Genomic DNA, 24,756 nt, shown 5'->3' with positions numbered 1-24,756 from the left:
CAACTGCAAGCTTCTCTACCTTACAAGGCCCCAATTGCTAAGGAACCCTGGACAGCTTACAGTTTGTACTGCTGGTTTATTTACCCATTATACCATCGCCCTGCTCTCTAAACATAATAGAATCACAGTTGGAATTGAAACTGAAACTGATCCCCACACATGCAAGCACGTTTGCCCAGCATGAATTTAACTGTAGGTTTTACCCTGTCATGTACTGAAACATTAAATTAAACCCACTTAAAACGATGCCTTATTTCTAATGTTTAGCAATACAAATATAAATCCCTTAAAAGTACCTTTAGTTGCACTTCTGGTGGCGGCTATGGAGGAGTAAGTCACACATTTGGTGGCTCCCTCTCTGGTCGGACTTTTGGACCTTTCCCCCGTTTTTCTACCGGACTTGAATTGTAAAACGGATGTTAGTGGCAATTGTTTACTGAATTCCCACTTTGGTGCATGGAGAGAAGGACTAGAAGTGTTCGTAAGGGCAGAAACAAAAAGATAGAGAAAGCTTGGGCTGTAGCTGCAACAGAAGACAGCATGATGGAGGTTTGGACCTCTGGCTTGTCGACCCAGCAGTCTATGGAGCAGCTGATGCAAATCATTCAGGAAGGCATTGCTACGCAGAAACTGGACTGCTTGGACCCGATAAAAGAGTCGATTGAGCAGTTGGAGCATAGATTGGACGCCCAAGATCGGGCGATCCAGAAGGTGGATAAGGTACTGGCTGAACAGGAGGAACATCAGACTGCGGTGGAGCTGGAGGTGGGGATGCTGAGGGACCAGCAGAAGAAGCTCCTGGAGAAGGTGGAGGACCTAGAAAATAAGTCCCGCCGGCAGAATCTAAGACTCATCGGGCTCTTAGAGGGGTCCGAAGGAATGGACGCTGGGGCATACATCGCAGACATGTTTGTGAAGCTGCTGGGGATGGGGCATTCTCCCGGCTCTTGGAGGTGGATTGGGCTCACAGAGCACTCACGAGGGAGCCGCGAATGGGAGACCCCCCGAGGGCAATGGTGGTGAGATTCCACAGGTTCTCGGATAAGGAACACATTCTACAGAGGGCCAAGCAGACACGGAGCTGTAAATGGGTCAGCAGCATCCTGCAGGTTTACCAGGACCTGAGTGTAGAGGTGGCCAGGAGGAGAGCAGGCTTCAACCAGATCAGGTCGATCCTTTTTCAGACAAAGGTGAAGTTTGGACTGTTATACCCAGCCCATCTCTGGGTCACACATGAGGATCAGCACTTCCACTTCGAGTCGCCTGAGGACACGTTGGACTTTGCGAAAAAGAAAGGACTGGTGATGGATTGAGAACTTTTGAACTTGGCTGCAACGTTCATGATTTTGGCTTTTTTTCTTTTTGTTTCTCTGTTTTTGCAATAAGTTTCTTGTTTTGCGTTTCATGGAAGATGTTTGCGATGCCATTTGCATTGATTTGGAACCAGCGGTAGAGCTGAGTGAGTTAAGGTTTTCATTTGCACTGTTGGGGGATGAAGGTGTGCTTGTTTTGATCTTGCTGTTTTTCCTGTTGGGCAATTGTGTGGGGATTGTTTGATGCTGGAGTTTGTTTGTATGAGTGGGGGAGAGGGAACAATAGTTGGGATACTATCTGGCGCCGGGGATGGGGGCCACCAAGCTAGCTGGGCGAGCTAGCTCTCGGAAGCGCAGTGGGGGGGGGGGGTGCATATGTTTGGTTTAGTAAAGGGGTTGGGTTACAGGGTGTTGTTTGTTGCTTGTTATGCTTTCCTTATTTTGCTCTGTTTCAATTACCTTTGCTCAAGAGTCGCCAGGTATCTTTTTGATACCACCACAAGGGTCAAAACCGAATACTGATCAATGACTCGATACACCAGTTAGTAAGTTTGAAATCAATGCACATTTATTTACACACACAGTCAATTATTACTCATGCACAAACTCTACTCCCTAAACTACAACTACTACTAAAAGCCTATACTTAGATTCGGGTCCCCACTCAGTCAGAGGAACAATGGCCGTTGTCCGGTTCTGAGGCTGCTGGCATCGAACTGGTATAGAATAGTAGCTAGGAGCTCCTATCTCCTAGCGTGTGTTGACCTTAGACTTACTTGGCTGGTGCTTGGCGAGCCTCTCATCGCTGAGAGCCAAGGCCAAGATGAAGGTGAAGAAGAAGAGAGCGATCTGACTTTGGGAACTCTTCTTTATACCCCAAAGGGTTTCGCACCCTTCCGGGCGGTTCCTGAACTTGGCCCCAATTAATTGGACCATGTCCCAATCATTTGTATTGATTCTCTCCAATAAAGGGGTCGTAGCTTGATCACTGGGCGGGCCCTAGGTGGCCGTTGGCCTGCCTTTGTTTTAGTTTCCACTGGCGCCGGGGAGTCTGCCCTGGTACCGATTGCTTAAATGTTTCTCTTTTGTCCCTGGAGATAGCTCATTACTTTGCTAATGGCTTGTAGTATCAGTTCTGTCTGGGAGCTGCAAGTTCCAATCCACAGGCCAACATTGCACCTGCTTATTTTCCCAGCACTGTCCAATTTTCCCTGTACTCTTTGCACGTGTCCATTTTGAAATCGGGACGTGGCTACATGTTACTAGGGGGGGAGGGTGGGCAAATGTTGTGCTGACAAGGGAGGGACTTGGGCTGAGGGACAGAGAGGAGGTTGGCGCCGGGGGCTGCCTGGGGATGGACTGGTGGAGGCGCGGAGCACGGGCTGGAGGCGGGCCTAAAAAAGGGGATGGCTGATTGGTTGGGGGGGGGGGGTGGGCAATGAGCCCCCCCAGCTAGGTTGATCACCTGGAATGTTCGAGAGTTAAATGGGCCGGTCAAAAGGGTACGTGTGTTCGTGCATCTTAGTGGATTGAAGACGGACGTGGTAATGCAGGAGATGCACCTTAGAGTAACGGACCAGGTTAGACTGAGGAAAGGCTGGGTCAGTCAGGTCTTTCACTCGGAACTAGATTCAAAGGCTAGAGGGGTCGTGATCCTGATCAATAAGCGGGTGGTGTTTGAGGCGGGTAGAATAGTCTCGGACATTATGGTCAGTGGGAAGCTAGAGGGGGTGCAGGTGGTATTAGTAAATGTGTATTCGCCAAATTGGGATGATGTGGAGTTTATAAAGAGGATGCTGGGGAGGATACTGGATCTGGACTCGCACAGGTTGGTCATGGGAGGGGACTTCAACACAGTTATGGACACTGGCTTGGACTGGTCAAGCTCGTAAACGGGCAGAGTGCCAAAAATGGCAAAGGAACTAAGAGGGTTCATGGAGCTGATGATGGGGGGGTTGGACCCATGGAGGTTTGTGCAGCCGAGGGTGAAGGAGTTCTCCTTCTACTCACATGTGCATGAAGTGTACTCCCGGATTGATTTCTTTATTTTGAACAGGGCCTTGCTGGCTGGGGTGGTGGACACGGGGTACTCGGCGATTACAATCTCAGACCATTCTCTGCGCTGGGTTGACCTGCAGGTTAGTAAAGACAGTAACCAGTGCCCGCACTGGAGGTTGGAGGTGGGACTTTTGGCGGATGATGGGGTGTGCGAGCGACTGAGGAAATGTATTCAGAGCTACCTGTAGGTCAATGACTTGGGGGAAATTTCAGTAGCGGTGGTTTGGGAAGCAATGAAGGCGGTGGTCAGGGGGGAGCTGATCTCGATCTGGGCCCATAGCGAGAAGGTGGACAGGGCAGAGATGGACCGACTGGTAAAGGAGATACTACAGATTGATAGGGAGGTATGCGGAGACCCCAGAGGCAGGGCTTTTAAGGGAAGTGCGGAGGTTACAGGCGGAGTTTAGTTTGCTGACCACAGGGAGGGCGGTGGAGCAGCTGAGAAAGGCGAGGGAGGCGATCTAGGAACATGGAGAGAAGGTCAGCAAAATGCTTGCACAGCAGCTTCGGAAGAGGGAGACAGCTAGGAAGATAGGGAAAGTAAAAGATAGAGATGGGAACCTGGTTGGTGATGCAGTAGGGGTGAATAAGGCATTTAGGGATTTCTACAGCAGGCTGTACAGATCGGAACCCCCTGTGGGGTCAGAGGGGAAGGGGCACTTCTTGGAGGGCCTGAATTTCCCAAAGGTGGACAGGGAGCGGGTAGAAGGGCTGGGGGCCCGATCGGGTTGGAAGAGATAGTGGAGGGTATGAAGTCCATGCAGTTGGGTAAGGCCCCTGGGTGGACGGTTACCCAGTGGAGTTCTATAAAAAGTTCTCTGGGATATTGGGGCCGGTGAGATGAGGATGTTCAATGAGGCAAGGGAAAGAGGGGTGTTGCCCCCGATGATGTCACAGGCAATGATTTCGCTGATTCTTAAGCGGGACAAGAACCCGGAGCTGTGTGGGTCCTATAGGCCGATCTCCATGTTAAATGTGGATGCTAAGTTGCTGGCCAAAATCTTGTCCTCCAGGATTGAGGATTGTGTTCCGGACGTTATTGGGGAAGGCCAGACGGGGTTTGTTAAGGGCAGGCAGTTGGTGGCCTATGTAAGAATGCTGTTAAATGTGATCATGATGCCCCCAGAAGGTAGGGAGGTGGAGGTAGTGATCTCAATGGATGCACGAAAGGCTTTTGATCGGGTAGAATGGGACTATCTGAGGGAGATACTGGGACGGTTCGGTTTCGGGCGGGGCTTTATCGACTGGGTCAGGTTACTGTATCAGGCTCCTGTGGCAAGTTTACAGACGAATAGGACAACATTGGACTATTTTAGACTGCACCGGGGGACGAGACAGGGATGCCCCCTCTCCCCACTGTTTTGTGCGCTGGCTATAGAACCATTGGCAATTGCTCTGAGAGCCTCGAGGGACTGGAGAGGACTCGTCCGGGGGAGCGGAATGGAGCACAGGGTTTCGCTCTATGCGGATGACCTGCTTCTGTACGTTTCGGACCCAATAGAGGGGATGGAAGAAATCATGAGGGCTCTAGGGGAATTTGGCCGGTTTTCGGGGTATAAGCTTAATATGGGAAAGGGTGAGATGTTTGTAGTCCAGATGAGGGGACAGGACAGGCGACTGGGAGAGCTGCCGTTTAGGTTAGTAGAGGGAAGCTTTAGGTACCTAGGCATCCAAGTGGCGCGGGAATGGGACCGGCTGCATAAATTGAATGTGGCCTGGCTGGTGGACCAATTGAAGGATGATTTTCGGAGATGGGACGCGCTTCCTTTGTCTCTGGCTGGGAGGGTGCAAATGGTGAAGATGACGGTTCTCCCAAGATTCCTATTTGTATTTCAGTGTCTCTCCATCTTTATTCCGCGGTCCTTTTTTTAAGCGGGCAAGACCCCGCGTGTAAGGAAAGTAATGCTTGAGCGGAGTCGGGGAGAGGGCGGGCTGGCGCTGCCAAATTTTAGCAACTATTACTGGGCGGCGGACTTCCGGTGTGCATCATGAAGTGAGTGATCACACAGAGGCAGCTCCTGCCTAAGGTTACAGAAAATAGCTCTTTTTTAAGCAACACGTGTTGGAATTTCGATGAAAAGGCGTAGGTGAATGTTCGAGGAGTACTTTCCCCCAGGAATGGTATGTTTCTTGGTTATCAGACCCTCAGAAACAGTGCAAGATTTGTCTGAAGCAGCAGCAAACAAAAGCCTCTGCAAGCATGGAAGCGGGGGAAGGGCCAGCTTAGAGGTCTCAAGCTGACTTGAGGGCCTTTATGAAAGCTGAATTCTAGCAGCAGAGGGAAGAACTGTGAAAAGATCTCACCAAAGCCATTGAAGAAGCGGAGACGGACTTCCGGTAGCGGTGATGCGGAGCTAAACCGCAGGTTCAGTGGCTCCCACTATTTTCGGACTTTGGGGCTCTTTTAAGGGCTCGTAGTGGTGCTGTTTGGACTTTTCCCCATGTGGGAACACTCCTTCTCAGATTCTCCACCAGTGGATGGCCTGGACTAGGAGTGGAGCGGTCAGAAAATCGGCTTTGGAGACTTCCAGTTGCGGCTATGCGGAGCTAAGCCGCACCGCAGCTCCCGCTACTTAAGGACTTTTGGGCCGATTTGAGGGCCCCAAACGGCGGTGTCTCGACGAATCGCGGTGGGGGAAGGTGTCTAGAGGAGCATTCCCCATAATTTATGGTGCTCACCCAGAGTGGGGCAAAGGAAAAAGCTGCAGCAGCTCCCCAAGAAAAGCGGGGGAAGAAGGACAAAATGGCGGCCGGCGGAACACCCGAGGACTGGTGGAAGTGGGCGCAGGAGCAGCAGGCGGCCCAGGAGGTGTCCATTTGGGAGTTGCAGCAGCAGGCCGCTGAGCGGGAGGAGGAGGCCGTGGTCCTCGTGGGGAAAGTGGAGTTGCACGAGGCACTTCACAAAAAGTGGCAAGACCGCTTGGAGGAGCTGGACGTTCATACGAGGCAAAAGAATTTGAGGTTCCTGGGCCTGGCGGAGGGGCTGGAGTTGTCGGATCTCCCGTCGTACGTGACCACGATGTTGAGCTCGTTGATGGGAGCGGGGTCCTTCCATTTGCCCCTGGAGCTTGAGGGAGCTCACAGAGTGCTGGCCAGGAGGCCTAAGGCAAATGAACCCCCGCGGGCGGTGCTGGTGCGGTTCCATCGATTTAGTGACCGGGAGTGTGTGCTGCGCTGGGCCAAGAAAGAGAGGAGCAGCAAGTGGGAGAATTCGGTAGTGCGAATCTACCAGGACTGGAGTGCGGAGGTGGCAAAGCGGCGGGCCGGGTTTAACCGGACGAAGGCGGTGCTGCATGCCAAGCAGGTCAGATTTGGAATGCTGCAGCCTGCGCGTCTGTGGGTGACATATAAGGACCGGCACCACTACTTCGAGTCCCCGGAGGAGGCGTGGGCCTTTGTACAGGCGGAGAAGCTGGACTCGAACTAGGGTCTGGGGACACACTATGGCCGTTGCTGTTTTCGCTGTTGCTGTTCTTCAATTTTGACACGTGTTTTTTTTTATGCTGGTTTTCTTTTTGCTCTGTTTCCGGGTGGGTTTGTCTGTTGGGTATGGGTGTGGGGTATGTGGGGAACGTTGGGGGTATGTGCTTTATATGTTCTCTTCTGTATGGGGCTGGGGTTGGGGTGAAACTGGATTTTGAGGAGCTGCGTCAGAAGGGTGGGGTGTGGCAGTGTGAAAGCGCGGGCTTTCCTCTGGTTGTCCACGCTGCGGGGCGGAGCTGGCGGTAGGGGCGTGGCCTCTACTGGTTTTCTTTCCCGCGCTGAAGCGGTGCCAAGGAGGTGTGGCAAGAGGGGGATGACCCCATGCCGGGAGGAGATGGGTTTTGGCAGGAGCTGCCGGGTCAGCAGAAGTCAGCTGACTCACGGAAGTACCATGGAGGGTGCGTCACGGCTAGGAGGGGTCCTAGCCTGGGGGGTGGGGGGGGATACCGGATTGCTGCTGGAATGGCCAGGAAGGAGCTGGTGTGGGCCGGGGGGAGGTAGAGGAGAGGCGTTATCGCCATGGGGAACGGGTCAGGCGGGGCGAGCTGGCCTGGGGCGAGCAGTCGATAAGCTATGGCTAGCCGGCGGGGGAGAGGGGCAGGTTGCCCTCTGATCCGGCTGATTACCTGCAACGTGAGGGGGCTGAATGGGCCGGTTAAGAGAACTAGGGTATTTTCTCATCTGAAAGGGCTGAAGGCGGACGTGGCTATGCTCCAGGAGACCCACTTGAAGGTGGCGGACCAGGTTCGTCTGAGGAAGGATTGGGTGGGGCAGGTTTTTCACTCAGGATTGGACGCAAAGAACCGGGGGGGTGGCGATTCTGGTGGGGAAGAGGGTGGCATTCGAGGCGGCTGAGGTGGTGTCGGACAAGGAGGGCAGATATATTATGGTGAAGGGTAGGCTGCAGGGAGAGAAGGTGGTGCTGGTTAATGTATGCCCCGAATTGGGATGATGCTGGCTTCATGAGGCGCTTGTTGGGCCGCATTCCGGACCTGGAGGCAGGGGGCCTGATCATGGGGGGAGACTTTAACGCAGTGCTGGATCCCCCACTGGACCGGTCCAGTTCAAGGACAGGTAGGAGACCGGCGGAAGCCAAAGTGCTGAGGGGGTTTATGGACCAGATGGGAGGGGTGGATCCCTGGAGGTTTGGGAGGCCGAGAGCGCGGGAGTATTCCTTTTTCTCCCATGTCCATAGGTTCTATTCCCGAATAGAGTTTTTCATCCTGAGCAGGGGATTGATCCCGAAGGTTCAGGATGCAGAGTATTCGGCCATAGCGATTTCAGACCATGCTCCAGGAGGTGTGTAGGAGGGTCCGGGGAAGTACTGAGGGGTATCTTGATACCAACGACACGGGGGAGGTTCGGGTGGGGATGGTCTGGGAGGCTCTCAAAGCAGTGATCCGGGGGGAGCTGATCTCCATCCGGGCCCATAGGGCAAGGAGGGAGAGGAAGGCGAGGGAGAGACTGGTGAGGGAGCTCCTGGATGTGGACAGGAGATACGCGGAGGCACCGGAGGAGGGGTTGCTGGGGGAACGGCGTAGTTTGCAGGCCAAATTTGACTTGTTGACCACCAGAAAGGCGGAGACACAGTGGAGGAGGTCGCAGGGCGCGGTATATGAGCATGGGGAGAAGGCGAGCAGGATGTTGGCGCATCAGCTCCGCAGGCGAGATGCGGCTAGGGAAATTGGTGGAGTGACGGATAGGGGTGGGAATGTAGTGCAGAAGGGGACAGAAGTAAATGGGGTCTTTAGGGACTTCTACGAGGAACTGTACCGGTCAGAATCTCCGTTGGGGAGAGGGGGGATGGAGAGCTACATGAACAGGCTTATGGTTCCCAAGGGTTCAAGGGGAGCTGGTATAGGGGCTGGGGGCGCCGATAGAGTTGGAGGAGCTAGTCAGGGGGATTGGACAAATGCAGTCAGTTAAGGCGCCGGGGCCGGACGGGTTCCCGGTGGAATTTTATAAAAAGTATGCGGATCTGGTGGGCCCCCTGTTGGTGCGAGCCTTCAATGAGGCATGGGAGGGGGGGGCTTTGCCCCGACGATGTCGCGGGCACTTATCTCTCTGATCCTGAAGCGGGATAAGGACCCCTTGCAGTGTGGATCATACAGGCCTATCTCGCTCCTCAATGTTGACGCTAAGTTGCTGGCGAAGATCCTGGCCGCCAGGGTGGAGGACTGTGTGCCGGGGGTGATGCACGAGGATCGGATCAGACAGGATTTGTCAAGGGATGGCAGCTCAACACGAATGTGCGGAGACTGCTAAATGTTATTATGATTCCGGCAGTGGAGGGGGGGGCGGAGATGGTGGTGGCGCTGGATGCGGAGAAAGCGTTTGATGGAGTTGAGTGGGGGTACCTGTGCGAGGTGCTGGAGCGGTTCGGATTCGGGGAGGGATTCATCAAATGGGTGAGGCTGCTCTACGCGGCTCCAATGGCAAGTGTAGTTGCCAATGGAGGGAGATCGGAGTGCTTTGGGCTCTGCCATGGGACCAGGCGGGGGTGCCTCCTGTCCCCCTTGTTCTTTGCACTGGCGATTGAACCTTTGGCTATGGCGTTGAGGGAGTCAGGGAGATGGAGGGGTCTGGTGCGGGGTGGGGAGGAACATCGTGTATTGCTGTATGCGGACGACCTGCTGTTGTGTGTGGCGGATCCGGAGAGGGGGGTGCCGGGGGTGATGGAGCTGTTGGCGGAGTTTGGGGGCTTCTCGGGCTATGAGTTAAGTTTGGGCAGGAGTGGGGTGTTTGTGGTGCGCCCGGGTGGTCAGGAGGAGGCAATTGGGAGACTCCCGTTTGGGAGGGCAGTGGAGAGTTTCGGATGCCTGGGGGTGCAGGTGGCCAGGAGTTGGGGGACTCTCCATAAGCTTAATTTTACCAGGCTGGTGGAGCAGATGGAGGAGGAATTTAAAAGGTGGGACATGGTGCCGCTATCGTTGGCGGGTAGAGTGCAGTCCGTCAAAATGACAGTTCTCCCGAGGTTCTTGTTCCTTTTTCAGTGTTTGCCCATCTTTATCCCTAGGACCTTTTTTAGAAGGGTGACTAGCAGCATCATGAGCTTTGTTTGGGCGCATGGGACCCCGAGGGTGAAGAGGGTCTTCTTGGAGCAGGGTAGAGATGGGGGGGGGGGGGGGGGGGGGGGGGGGGGGGCTGGCATTACCCAATCTCTCGGGGTATTATTGGGCGGCCAATGTGTCGATGGTGCGCAAGTGGGTGATGGAGGGGGAGGGGGCAGCATGGAAACGGATGGAGAGGGCGTCCTGTGGAGATACAAGCTTGGGGGCCCTGGTGGCGGCGCCGTGGCCGCTCCCTCCTACGAGGTATACCACGGGTCCGGTGGTGGCGGCTACCCTCAAGATTTGGGGGCAGTGGAGGCGACATAGGGGAGAAGTCCGGGGAGAAGTCCGACATCCGGGCTGCACGGTAGCATGGTGGTTAGCGTCAATGCTTCACAGCTCCAGGGTCCCAGGTTCAGTTCCTGGCTGGGTCACTGTCTGTGCGGAGTCTGCACATCCTCCCCGTGTGTGCGTGGGTTTCCTCCGGGTGCTCCGGTTTCCTCCCACAGTCCAAAGATGTGCGGGTTAGGTGGATTGGTCATGCTAAATTGCCCGTAGTGTCCTAAAAAGTAAGGTTAAGGGGGGGTTGTTGGGTTACGGGTATAGGGTGGATACGTGGGTTTGAGTAGGGTGATCATTGCTCGGCACAACATCGAGGGCCGAAGGGCCTGTTCTGTGCTGTACTGTTCTATGTTCTAAGTGAGGAGCTCGATGGAGGCTCCGTTAAGGGGGAACCATAGGTTCGTCCCGGGAGCATTGATGGGGGATTTCGGGGTTGGCACAGAGCGGGCATCAGACAGCTGAGGGACCTGTTTATTGGTGGGTGGTTTGCGAGCCTGGGGGAGTTGGAGGGGGGATTTGGGCTCCCCCCGGGGAACATGTTCAGGCATCTGCAGGTAAAGGCATTTGCTGGGCGGCAGGTGGAGGGATTCCCTTCGCTTCCCGCGAGGGGGGTGAGCGACGGGGTGCTTTCGGGGGTCTGGGTCGGAGAGGGGAAGATATCTGATATCTACAGGGTTGTGCGGGGGGCGGGGGGGCGTCAGTGGAGGAGCTGAGGGCTGGGTGGGGGGGGAACTGGGGGAGCAGATCGAGGACGGGACATGGGCTGGTGCCCTGGAGAGGGTTGATTCTTCCTCCTCGTGTGCGCGGCTTGGCCTCGTCCGGTTCGGGGTGCTGCGCCGGGCCCACATGACTGGGACGAGGATGAGTAGGTTCTTTGGGGGTGAAGGCGGGTGTGTCAGGTGCTCGGGGAGTCCAGCGAACCATGCCCATATGTTCTGGGCATGCCCGGCACTGGAGGAGTTCTGGAAGGGGGTGGCGAGGACGGTGTCGAGGGTGGTGGGATCCAGGGTCAAGCCAGGATGGTGACTCGCGATTCTTGGGGTTGGGGTGGAGCCGGGAGTGCAGGAGGCGAACGAGACCGGTGTGCTGGCCTTTGCGTCCCTAGAAGCCCGGCGAAGGATCTTACTACAGTGGAAGGATGCGAGGCCCCTAGGCATGGAGACCTGGATCAATGGCATGGCGGGTTTCATTGGGCTGGAGGAGGTCAAGTTCGCCCTGAGAGGGTCGGTACAAGGGTTCTTTAGGCGGTGGCAACCTTTTCTCGACTTTCTGGCTCAACGATAGGGTACAGGGACAGTAGCAGCAGCAACCCGGGGGGTGAAGGGGGGGGGGGAGGGGGGGAGGGGGGAGGGGGGGAGGGGGGAGGGGGAAGGGGGGAGGGGGAAGGGGGGGGGAGGGGGAAGGGGGGAGGGGGGAGGGGGAAGGGGGGGAGGGGGAAGGGGGGGGAGGGGGAAGGGGGGAGGGGGAAGGGGGGGAGGGGGAAGGGGGGAGGGGGGGGAAGGGGGAGGGGGGGAGGGGGGGAAGGGGGGGGAGGGGGAGAAGGGGCGAACTTGACCTCCTCCAGCCCAATGAAACCCGCCATGCCATTGATCCAGGTCTCCACGCCTAGGGGCCTCGCATCCTTCCACTGTATTTTTGATGCCATGTCCATGGTGTTAAAAACAAGGGTGGCGCTGAGTCCAGAGGTGGCGATTTTCGGGGTGTCAGAAGACCCGGGAATCCAGGAGGAGAAAGAGGCAGACATTCTGGCCTTTGCTTCCCTGGTAGCCCGGAGACGGATACTACAGTAGTCCCCCGTTATACCACGCTCCGCAATACCGTGGTTCGCGATATACCGCGGGGGGGCTTATGGACCCCAACTGTCAGTTGTGTCAATTTCAGCGGCCGGCTCACTTTGATCCGGAGAGGGAAGCTGCTCTCTCACTGAAACAATCAGCCGGCCGCTGAAATTGACACTGCCGGCTGCTCTCTCCCTCCAATCAGAAACATTAAAACTTAAAAGTTGGATTGGAGGGAGAGAGCAGCGGGCAGTGTCAATTTCAGCGGCCGGCTGATTGTTTCAGTGAGAGAGCAGCTTCCCTCTCCGGCCGCTGAAATTGACACTGTTTTAATTAGATCCACGATGGGGGTTTTAAATTTATTTAAAAATCTATGCTAGCGCTTCCCATTGTGAGTCTACGGGGGTCTGACCTCTCCCCCCGCCCCCCGTAGACTCTCAATGGGAAGCGCTAGCATAGATTTTTAAATAAATTTAAAACCCCCATCGTGGATATCCGCGGCTCGGTTGCAACGCGGCTGGCTGTCTTGGACCCCAACACCCGCGTTATAAAGGGGGACTACTGTATTAGCATGGAGGGACACAAAGCCCCCGAAGTTGGAGACCTGGCTATTGGACATGGCTGGCTTTCTCTGTTTGGAGAAAATCAAGTTCGCCTTGAGAGGGTCAGTTAGGGTTCACCTGGACGTGGCAACCATTCGTCGACTTCTTTGCGGGAAATTAATTGTCAGCAGACGGGGGGGGGGGGGGTAGTTTTGTTTAGAGTAGGGGGTCAATGAGGGTGGGACCTGTACGAGAGGTAAATGGCTTTTGCACAATGTTTATGGTTTCATGTATATTGTTTATTTTGTTGTCGTTACTATACCGAAAATACCTCAATAAAATGTTTATTAAAAAAAACTGCCTTTAGTTTCCGAACACCTCCATCATCTCACCTCTCCCGATCTCTGTAATCTCCTCCAGCTCACAACTCACCATAATATCTGCTTTCCTTTAATTCTGGCCTCTTGAGCAACCTAGATTTTAATCACTCCACCGTTGGTGGCCATGTTTTTAGTTGCCTGGGTCACAAAGTTCAGGAAATCTTTCCCTAAACCTCTCCAACTCATTTTGCTCCTTTAACAAACTTATTAAAACCTAACTCTTCGAGCAAGCCTTATCTAATCTCACCTAATTTTCTTATATACCTTGTTACCACATTTTTGTTTTGTGATGTTTCTGTGAAGCACCTTGGGACATTTTATGAACAGTGCTTTATAAATAGAAGTTGTTGTGATGTTCTAAGGAGCATATGGCCTCCTACTCTTCCCAACAAAATGCACCCTCATACTTGTAAGGAATGAATTTCAATAAAAATATGACCACTCTGTATGTTTATTAATGTCTTCTGAGGGAGATACTGGACGGTTCGGTTTCGGGCGGGGCTTTATCGACTGGGTCAGGTTACTGTATCAGGCTCCTGTGGCAAGTTTACAGACGAATAGGACAACATTGGACTATTTTAGACTGCACCGGGGGACGAGACAGGGATGCCCCCTCTCCCCACTGTTTTGTGCGCTGGCTATAGAACCATTGGCAATTGCTCTGAGAGCCTCGAGGGACAGCCTTCCTCAGGATTAACCATACCCCAACTTGGTGTCATCCAGAAATGTTTCTTGTGATTCTTAGTCCAGTTTGGCTATCTAAATGGTGAACAACATTAGTCCCAGCATTGATCTTTTTGATACACCACTTCCAACATTTTGCAGTCAGCCGTCTTGTAATGGAGCAAAAACAGAAAATGCTGGACAGCCTACAGCTTGTCAGCTCCATTCTATCTCCTCAGATTCCGCCAGACATGAAATGGTCCAGCATTTCTGTTTTTGTTTCTGATTTCAGCATCGGCAGTAATTTGCTATTCTCTTGGAATAGAGCCTCAGTGACCTTTTGCAACAGTTAATGGCAACTAGAAGGAAGAAATGAAGGGTCTCATCAGTAGGCTATATCTGCCCAGGGTGTGAAAGGAGTAAGTCTGCTACCTGATTTTGCTTCAATAAGAACATACTATCTGAATTCAGTTCCACCATTTCCTGCAGTCTTAAGCAGCTCTAGAAACCAGCATTTAAATTTACAACAAGATCCAGTAAATATCAATCAATACGTAACCAAAACGTTGTTGAAGGCCCCTTTAAGTTCTGTTGATTGCGTGCGTGGGGGAGGGGGTGGGTGGGTGAACCTTTCTGCTGCTGAACATAGATGCAACAATATTCATCAATATCCTCCGACTCTTCTATAACAAGACGTCAGCAACAGTCCACACTAACGGAAATCTTCAAGGTCAAAACTAGAGTCAACCAAAGATGTGTCATCGCCCCCAACTTTTTCTCTATCTATATCACCACCATCCTTCACCTTGACAAGAGCAAGCTTCTCAGTTGAGTGGACACAATCTACTGGATGGACAAAAAGCTTTTCAACCTCAACCAGTTGAAATCCAAGTGAAAATGACACTGACATCGCTCACGGAGCTTCAGTATATGGGTGACATTGCCATCTCCACTCTCTCAGAAGAGAATCTCCAAGCCATGCTTTCAATCTTCGCGAAAGCATACCAAAGAAGTGGTCTCAGCATCAAGAAGATTCAAGTCTTTACCAACCCACTCCAGGGGAAGATCCGGTCTCTCCTTCCATCAAGATTAATAGAGAAACCCTCCCAAATGTAGAACATATCCCACACCTGGGTAGCCACCTCTCCTCTAAGGCAGATATTGATGCAGAGACCCAACATCGTATCCACCTATGAGCGTCTCCTTCGGACGCCTGAGGATGGGTGTCTTTGACGACTGTGACACCCACACCAAGATCCTCATGTACAATCCTTCCAACTCTTCTATATGGTTCAAAAACTTGGACGATGCACAGACGCCACCTCAAGGACCCTGAAGAGGTACCATCAACACTGTCTCAGATGGATTGTCTGCATCGGTTGGGAGGACAGGAGAACAACATGTATCTTTGAAGGAGCCAAGAGAACCAGCACTGAGGTCACAAACCTCTGACACCAACTCCGCAAGGCTGGCCATATGCTTAGAATATCAGTGTCCCGACTTTAGAAGGAAATCTTCTTTGCCCAGCTCAAGGGAGGCTTCCGAACGAGAGGACGATAAAGGAAGTGTTTCAAAGGCATCCTGAAGGCTCACCTTAAGAAATGCAACATTGACTTCAATGCCTGGGAGACCCTTACTCAGAAAAGAGCTAGTTGGAGGAGCCTCAAGATTGAAGGGACACAATTCTTTGAGGACACCCAACGGCAAGAGGAGGTGCGGAAAAGGAGCCTGAGAAAGGAAAGCCAGCAATCTAGAGTCCAAGGAGCTATCCCACCTCCCAGAAACACCTGCCAAGCGTGCGGTCGGAGATGTGGCTCGAGGATCAGGATCATCAGCCATGCAATAGCCCACATAACTCATGACCAGTAACAAGGAGTTTCTTAGGTTGACAATAACACTCCTTCATATGAAAAATGGAGGAATATTTGCTTCTAAATACTCGGGCAATTTAAGGGTTAGAAGCCTGGGGTTATGGTGTGTTTGACTGTAGTGGTCATATTTTCAACAAAAAGGTTTGATTTGCAGGGCCTGGAAGCCTTTAGGCAATGGAATATGTTTTTCAGTCTGGGCTAATGCACTGTGGTTTGACTGAGAGAAGTCCCTGGGAAGTTAATGTGCTTTCAGCTTGGTAAGATGATGTGATTGCTGGGTGAAGCCAAGAGATGCAGAGAGATGTTTTCTTTTGAAGCTTTGGAGAGGAGTTGAAGTCTGATCTGTCTGTCACAATTCTTTCACAGTAGGATAGTTAGAAAGGAATAATGTTTAAAGCAGGCAGCCTTGTCTGAGGATAAGGAAGAAGTTGAAACACACCAGGCAAACCAGTTTTTTTGGAAGATATTCAAGCCAGAGTCTGAAGGGGTTGTAACAAGAGCTAAATCTGTTCTGTAAAGCAAGGATTATTCTGATTAAAAGCTGTATGTTTCTTTTCTGGCTGTTTAATAATGTTTTTTATTGGGTTTTTGAACAAAGTATATGATATCGTGCACTAACTCAACAACAGCAACTCTGTACAGTTAACAATATTATTTTTAACAAATAAGTAGGCACCTGTTCGTTGGGGGAGGGGGGGGGGGGAAACTGGGGGGGAACATTTACATTTGGGTGCCAGAGAAACAATCACATTAGTTATGTCCAATACAGAGAGGGCAATACGAGAATGGATCTGGTGTTGGTGTTGTTACTTGCTTCTCCTGGACGTTTTTCGTTGCCATTCTCATTGCACGTTCACCTCCGCTTCGGCAATTCATCCCGTCTTACGCTAGTATTTTCCTTGACCTCTGTTACTGTATTTGCCAAGTTTGTTGTCATTTCCCGTACTCTCCTAATGGCTATCATTTCCCTTACTCCACTCCCCCTCTCTGGTTCCCCTCTATTGTTCCCTGTCTCCTCCTTCTTCCCTCTTCTGCCCCCCTTCCCTTCTCCTTTAGTTCACCTTTCTTTTCTCTTAGGTTTAGCTGCCCCCACCTCCGGTCTATTCCTCCCTCTCATGCCTTGGCTAGTTTCCCCTGATTCTTGGCTATTCTTCTGCTTGTTGGTTGGCCACAAACAGGTCCCGGAACAATTGGGTGAATGGCACCCACGTTCTGTAGAAGCCGTCGTCTGACCCTTGGATGCCGAATTTGATTTTCTCCATTTGGAGAGATTCTGAGAGGTCGGACAGCCAGTCTACAGGTTTGGGTGGTGCTGCTGACCGTCAGCCCACAGGAGTCTATGGTGGGTGATCAGGGAGGGAAAGGCAAGTGCGTCTGCCCTCCTCCCCAGGAATAGATCTGGCTGGTCTGCTACCAAGAAGACCGCCACTTTCGGGCATGGCGCCACCCTCATCCCCACCACTTTGGACATTGCCTCAGAGAAGGTTGTCCAGTACCCCACAAGTCTCGGACAAGACCAGAACATGTGGGCGTGGTTGGCCGGGCCTCCTTGGCACCGTTCACATCTATCCTCCACCTCCGGGAAGAACCTACTCATACGAGTTCTTGTTAAGTGGGCTCAATGTACCACTTTTAGTTGCGTCACGTGGCGGTGGAGTTGACCCTATGTAGTGCTTCGCTCCAGAGTCTCCATCCTATTTCAATCCCAGGTCTTCTTAGCTCATTCCCCCCCCGGCTAGCTGGAATTTCTCCGTCAGTTCGTCCAGTGTTGCGATCCTGCCGTCCGTATGTAGGTCCCCAACTGTCAGTGTCCTTCCGTCCTGTCCCCACTTTTTAAAGGTGGCGTCAGTCAGCGCTGGTGTGAACCTATGGTTGTTGCAGATGTGAGCTTTGTCCGACGTTTTGGTCAAGCCAAATTGCTGCCGTAGTTGGTTCTAGGACTGGACTGGACTGCTGGAATGTTTTTTGGCTAGGGATGGGATTGTCGCCATGGCGAGGGTCGGAGGGAGGTCCCCTTGCAGGAGGCCTCCATGCGCACCAACTCAGTTCTGGCTCCTTGATCCAGATCGGGATAGATCTAAGTAGGAAGAGGTACCTGGGCAGTACGTTTATTTTGATCGTCTGCACTCTTCCCCCCGAAGGAGATTGGGAGTATGTTCTAGCTTTGTAGGTCCCTTTCTATTTCCTCTGTCAGACTGGCGAGGTTCCATTTGTGGATCCTTGTCCAGTCATGGGCTATTTGGATTCCCAGACAGCGGAATTTGTGTCGGGCTTGTTTAAACAGCACTCCCATTAGTCCTGCCTCCCTACTTGTGGGTGTACCGGGAAGATCTCGCTTTTGCTCATGTTGGGTTTGTAGCCCAAGAAGGCGCCAAACTCTTTCAGGAGCGCGATGATTACGTCCATGCTGCTCTGTGGGTCCGAGATGTAGAGGAGTAGGTCATCTGCATAGAGTGAGACTCCGTGCTTTTTGCTGCTCTGTGCACAATTGCTAGTGGCTCGCTAGAGCGATCAACAGCGGGGACAGTGGGCATCCTTGTCTGGTGCCCCTGTGCAGCTGGAAGTATCGGGAGTTGGTGTAGTTGGTCCGTACACTCGCCATGGGAGTGTTGCATAGGAGCTTTACCCAGGAGGTGAACCCTGTTCCAAGCCCGAACCGCTCCAGTACCTCGTTGAGGTACTTCCATTCGACCCTGTCGAAGGCCTTTTCTGCGTCCAGGGAGACGATCACCTCTGGTATTCTCTCCCCAGATGAGGTCATTATCACGTTCAGCAGGCGCCTGATGTTCGAGGTTAGCTGCCTACCTTTGACAAAGCCTGTCTGGTCCTCTGCGACCACCTCTGGTACACAGTCTCTGAGCCTTTTGGCTAGGATTTTGACATCTGCGTTCAGCAGTCAGATGGGTCTGTATGACCCACATACCGTTGGTTCTTTATCTTTCTTAGGTATCAGTGAGATTGAGGCCTCTGCTAGCGTAGGTGGCAGTGTGCCCCTAGCCAGCGAGTCTGTGAACATCTCCTGCAGGTGCGGGATGGGGCATTAATTTTAAGGGTAATTGTCAGATTTGCTTTTTGGGAGGGAAGTTAGATTTAATATTATATTCCTAATAAAGTTTTGTTTTAAAAATACCAAATCCCTATTTTCTTCATGCAATCTCTCCTGGTGTGATCATTCATTTCTCACAGTTTTATCTTTAAAGTAAACATGGATCATAGAACATACAATGCAGAAGGAGGCTATTCGACCCATCAAGTCTGCACTGACCCACTTTAGCCCTCACTTCCACACTATCCTCCTAATCCAATAATCCCTCCTAACCTTTTTTGGAGACTAAGGGCAATTTAGCGTGGCTAATCCACTTAACCTGCACATCTTTGGACTGTGGGAGGAAATGGGAGCACCCGGAGGAAACCCATGCAGACATGTGGGGAACGTGCAGCCTCCGCCCAGACCGTGACCCAGCAGGGAATTGAACCTGGGACCCTGGCAAGCAACAATGCTAACCACTATGCTACCGTGCCGCCCACAAAATATTGGGAGTTTCCCAGCTATTGCTGGAGTCTGGTCTGGGATTGTAATATTAACGAGTGATCATTGAAGAAGAGTTGATGAGCCCTTTAAGTTCTGTTGATTGCCAGACTGTGGGTGCGGGGGAGGGGGGTGGGTCTTTTCTGCTGCTGAACACACATGCAACTATGCGCGTTGAACAGAAGGTGTTAGGTATTTTAAGCTCCAAAATGGCAGTATGGGTCAAATCAGTCTTACATAATATGCCTATTGTACTCTCTCCCACCTTACACTCACTGCATATGTGCTAATACTGTCACCAAAATGATGTCCCGTGCACATAACACCAGAAGTATTTGCACACCCCAGTGGACAGAAACAATAGAATAGGAAACAGAATCAAAAAGGAGTATATTATTTAAATTGAGCGAGATTGCAGAATTCTGTGGTACAGAGGGATCTGGGTGTCCTCGCAGGAACCTTCTCTGAACAGCATCCAATAGAATTATCCCTCCTTCAGTAAGACAACCAAAACGGCAGACAATATTCTAATTGTGATCTCAGCAATCACCTGTACCTTTGGAGTCAGACTTCCCTACTTTTATGTTCCCCTCGTGTTCCTTTTGTTTCATGAACGAGGCCATGCAGATCCCTCTGTACCTCAGCATTCTCTCCATTTAAATATTCATTTCAGTTCTTCCCTCCAAAGTGGACATCACATTTTCCCACATCTTACCTACTAAATTTTTGGCCACTCACACCCTACCTACCACCCACTGCAAATGTATTGTATCCTCTTCACAACTTGCTTCTTTACCTATTTTTGTATTATCTGAAAATTTGGCTACAACAGTCAGTCCCTTCATCCAAATCGTTAAAATACATTCAAAGCAGTCAAGGCCCCCAGCACTGACGCATTTGGCACCCCACTAGTTAGTTTGCCAAGCAGAAAATGACCCATTCATTCTGACTCAGTTTCCGATAGTGGTTTCCTTTAGTTAGCCATTCTTTATCAAAACTAAAGTATTATCCCCAAACCTTGAGCTCTCATCTGGTGTTGTAACCTTTTATGTGGCACCTTACCAATTATATCACATCTGCTGGTTCCCCTTTATCCACCCTGCTTGTTACATCCTCACTTGCAGCACTGCTGCCTCACAACACCAGGGACCCAGGTTCAATTCAGTCTTGGGTAATTGTGAAATTTGCATGTTCCACCATGTCTGAGTGGGTTTCCTCCGGGTGCTCCATTTCCTCCCACAGTTCAAAGATGTGCAGGTTAGTTGGGTTGGCCATGTTAAATTGCCACTTTGAGGGGAGGTGGAGTGGAAAGAGCCTGGTTAGGATGTTCTTTCAGGGTCAAGACAGACCCGATGTGCCGAATGACCTCCATGAAATGACAAAATGCTATAATTTTATCTGTAATGGCTGATAAAATATACAATTCTTCTTGTAAAACTTTGGGTTTAATCGTTATTTTCTTATAGATACTTAAATGTTATCAATTACATTTACCCCATAGCTGCATTCATTAATGACCGACGCTGTTGATACCCTTGAAGGAAACCGGAGTAATGGAGAATGTGTTTGGAACAAATCTGAAAAGGTAAGTTTCAATTTAGTGTTTTTACACAATTGGGATTAAACCCATTGAGTTATATCTAGGTTTGATTGAATTGCTTTGAAAGTGATACCTTCTGTTGTGTTTTTTTTCCAGTTTTAGCATAATTAAATTATCTACATAAATATATAAATATAATGTGGTGAGATAATTTTTGAGAATAAACTTTGATTTTATATTTCTGGTAAGTTAACATTTCATGGTTACTCCCCCATCATCAACTAGCTACACAAAATTGAAAAATTCAGTAAATAACATTTCTATTTTCTGTGTCAGCTGTGCCACAGTTGGCAGCACTCTTATGGGTTTAAGTCCCATTCTAGAGAGACAAGCACAAAATTCAGGTTGATACTTCAGGGCTACATTGCCAAAGTTGTAATTTAGTGTCGAGAACATTAAAACAGGGCCCTGCCTGCTCTCTGTCCGACGTTAACGGCTCAATGACACTTCTGGTAAAAGTTATCACTCTTTCCTCATCAACATTTTATCTTTTAATCAACGTACAAACACAGATTATTTGGTTATCACATTTCGGTTTGTAGCAGCTTCCAGTGCACAAATCAACAGCCACGTGCCCTACATTACAATAGTGTCTACATTCAAAAGTGCTGTATTGGCTCGAAAGCATTAGGGACGCCCTGAAATTGTGAAAACGCTATATAATGGAAAGCCAGTCTTTATTTGGTTTAATGGGAGTAATTAGTAACATTGTTAGCATTGCATAAAGACCCCCCCAAAAAAACAGCATTACTCCTTTATAAATTTCTTGTACTTGCTCGGCCGCCAGAAATGTATGTCGTCCCAGAAATGTAGTAGCCCAAAGGTACAGATTTTCATTTCTTTCCACAAAGTATGATGCACCATGGCCTGGTACATGAGGCATTCACAAAACTATGTCACAAAATTAGGGGTAGTTATACATTGATATTTCAGACAAAACTAAGTGTGCTTGCCATGGAAATAGAAAAATATTGAGCAGGAAAGTTTGTGTGTCTCAATTGGCTTGGAGAAATTTTCTCAATATCCATAGCACAGCTGTTTTGTCACCATACTACAATATTTTACGATAAATCTAGTCCAGGGCACATATGTGCTCAAAATAATTCCAGATATTCAATGTAAAAATATGAAATACTAGAATGATATGCAATATGAATTGGAAAAAATCTTCAAAAGCCATTTGAAATCAAAGTTTTGTATACTGCAATTTTCATCGGTATTCCAAAGAAAACTTTTACTTAAAAACTATTAATAGACGATTGATTACAGGTTGGGCTAATTGAGGACCTTATCTATCAATTAGAAGATAGTTTTCTGAAGTCTAAAGCCTTGAAAACAGCTCGAAAACAAAGAAGAGAAGTGAAGAAGCTGAAAAACCAGAAACTCGTTCTGTTGCCTGGTGACTTGAAGCCATCCAGAGACACAAAGGCTGTAGGAAAATCACTGATACAATTGCAGACTGACAGACGAGACAACAAATTCCCATCTTCAAATTAATGAGGCATCACCTAGGAATATAGATTATTTGCTGGAAGTTCCCTTGCTTCAGTATTCATTGTTGTGGCTTTAGCCTGCCATTGGAGCTTGAATAGTTGTATTGAAATGCTTCAAAAATTGAAGATAAAACTGAAATTGAAAGACTGACTTTTTCAATTAATGTTTTCTTCTTCACATTACATAACTATGGTGATCAACCTAATGCATATTCAAGCACACAGACCAACTATGTATTAATTGCATACTTGTAAAACAACAGTGATCCATTTTCTATTATAATAAATTTATATGGAATGGATCCAGTGACACAAACTACTCCCATTTTTATGTTCAATGCTTTTAGAAATCATTCAGTTTATTTTCAGTGGTAGAATTGTAGAAAAGGTATGGTCTTCCTAATTTATTGGAATGCAGACAAGTTAACACTAAAACAGACTATTTGACCCAACTGTCACTTTTCACCTTTAGCCCCCAAAAGCGAATAATTCCTAATCATGAGTACCCACCCAATTCATAACCTAATCTTGATTGATGAATTTCTGCCACAACCCCTAACCTGGAAATTAATTCCCACGTTTCAACTTCCTAAAGGTGTTTTTGCTGCTCATTCTGTATCTCTGTTTAGCACAGGGCTAAATCGCTGGCTTTGAAAGCAGACCAAGGCAAGCCAGCAGCACGGTTCAATTCCCGTACCAGCCTCCCCGAACAGGCGCTGGAATGTGGCGACTAGGGGCTTTTCACAGTAACTTCATTTGAAGCCTACTTGTGACAATAAGCGATTTTCATTTCATTTCATGTTTCATCATGCAAAGACCCCCTGCTCTTGATCCCTCAAGAGTACAAGGTAACACTGCCTCTATCCACCCTGTCCCATTCATTCATTATATATAGTCACCGCTTAATATTGTTCCATAATCTGCAGTTTTTCCTTTTATTTCTATTTCCTTACATCAAGCAACATCCTAGTAAAACTGCACTGTATGCTCTACAACCTCAGTATTTTACTTCAAGACTGCACACAGCATAACAACTGGGTTTTATGGTTTCATGTAGGTTCCTAATGATCTCTTAATAGTTTCTCTCAGAGGCTGCTGCTGAAAAGAGAAAGCAGTAATTAGTGAAAATATTTTACAATGGATACACAAATGATTGGACCTAAAGTGATAGTCATCCTGGGAGAATATGAACAATGAGTTCACACTCTATTTTGTGACCCCTTATTTAAAGGCATAAAATGTTTGAGAGCCAGGGGACCCAAGCACAATGGCAGATTGTACTTTCTCTACTTCATATGCACTAAAGGAGAGGTCACATCCATTCAAAGATTCAGTGGCAATCTCCTGTCTCAGTAGATTGATTATTTTCACATCCAAGGACCGACGCAATATCCATTCTTGTTAAGTTTATTTCAAGTAGACTAAAATGGAGTGGGAAGGTAAAGATCCAGCTGTCATGGTCATCATAGGTAGGTAGACCAGGAACAGAGCTTCTGCTAAGGGAGTATGAACAGTTAGGAGCCAAATTAAAAAGTGAACCAAAAAGGATCTCTGGATTACTACCTAAGCCACAAGCTAATTGGCACAAGGTCAGTAAGATTAAGGAGGTATATGCGTGGCTCAAAGATTGGTGTGGGAGGAATGGGTTTGAATTAATGTCATTGACACCAGTACTGGGGAAGAGGGGACCTGTTCCGATGGGACGGTCTTCATTTTAATCATGCTGGGACCAGAGTCCTGGCGAATAGATAGGACTTTAAACTAAATAGGTTGGGGGGGGGGGGGGGGGGGGGGAAGTTTTATGAAAAATTAGAAACTCAAAATTAAAGGAGAGGGTAGAAGTGCAGGTTAACGATGAGGACTTTCAACTGCTTAAAGGAACCGAGGGCTCACGAGAGGTGAGCAGTTTCCAGACCAAGTAATAGAACTGCAAGTATAGAATGTGGCAGGAATCTAACCTCGGGCAGAGCAAAGAAGGTGACAAGTATGAGAAGGGAGGTAGTCAATGCAGGATGGAGGGTGTTGTACCTAAATGCAGCAGTATATGGAATAAGTATATTGCTAGAGGGCCTGTATAGAACTCCCCACCTTTGCGATTCCTCAATTCTACCCACAGCGATTCTTGCCTTCTGTTCCTATATCGCTTCTTGCTATCGATTTAACTTAATTCCTTAATAATAATGCAACCCCACATTGGTAAATGAGCTTGTTGCGCACATTGAAATTGGCAGGTATGATGTTGTGGGCATTACGACGTGGCTACAAGGAGATCAGGGCAGGGATCCAAATATCCAAGGATATATGTGTCTTATCGAAAGGACAGGCAGATGGATGGGGGTTGCATTGTTATTAAGGAATTAAGTTAATTCGATAGGAAGAAGCGATTCAGGATCAGAGGGGAAGAATCTCTGTGGGCAGAGTTGAGGAATCGCAAAGGTAAAAAGACCTTGATGAGAGTTCTGCACAGGCCCCCAAGCAATAGTCTAGATGCGGGCAGAAAATAAATCAGGAGATAGAAAAGGCATACAAGAAAGGCAACATTCAGGGCAACACATGGTTAGCACAGCTTCACAGCTCCAGGGTCCCAGGTTCGATTCCCAGCGTGGGTCACTGGGCAGTCTGCATCCCCCCCCCCCCCCCCCCCCATCCCCATC

The 24,756-nt window shown here is 49.7% G+C and overlaps 1 protein-coding gene across 1 annotated transcript in view; it reads left to right on the top strand.

Moving 5' to 3' along the window:
- The window catches only part of LOC119976418 (spermatogenesis-associated protein 16-like), a 281,641-nt gene extending 259,392 nt beyond the window's left edge, over positions 1–22,249 (top strand). The window contains 2 exon segments of the mRNA XM_038816943.1: positions 20,511–20,594; positions 21,879–22,249. Of these exon segments, the coding sequence (XP_038672871.1) occupies positions 20,511–20,594; positions 21,879–22,106 (312 nt within the window). The 3' untranslated portion in view covers positions 22,107–22,249.
- The last annotated feature ends 2,507 nt before the right edge of the window (positions 22,250–24,756 follow it).

This window comes from Scyliorhinus canicula, chromosome 13 (genome assembly GCF_902713615.1).
Source record: "Scyliorhinus canicula chromosome 13, sScyCan1.1, whole genome shotgun sequence".
NCBI lineage: Eukaryota > Metazoa > Chordata > Chondrichthyes > Carcharhiniformes > Scyliorhinidae > Scyliorhinus > Scyliorhinus canicula.
This window is presented reverse-complemented; position numbering and strand designations above follow the sequence as displayed.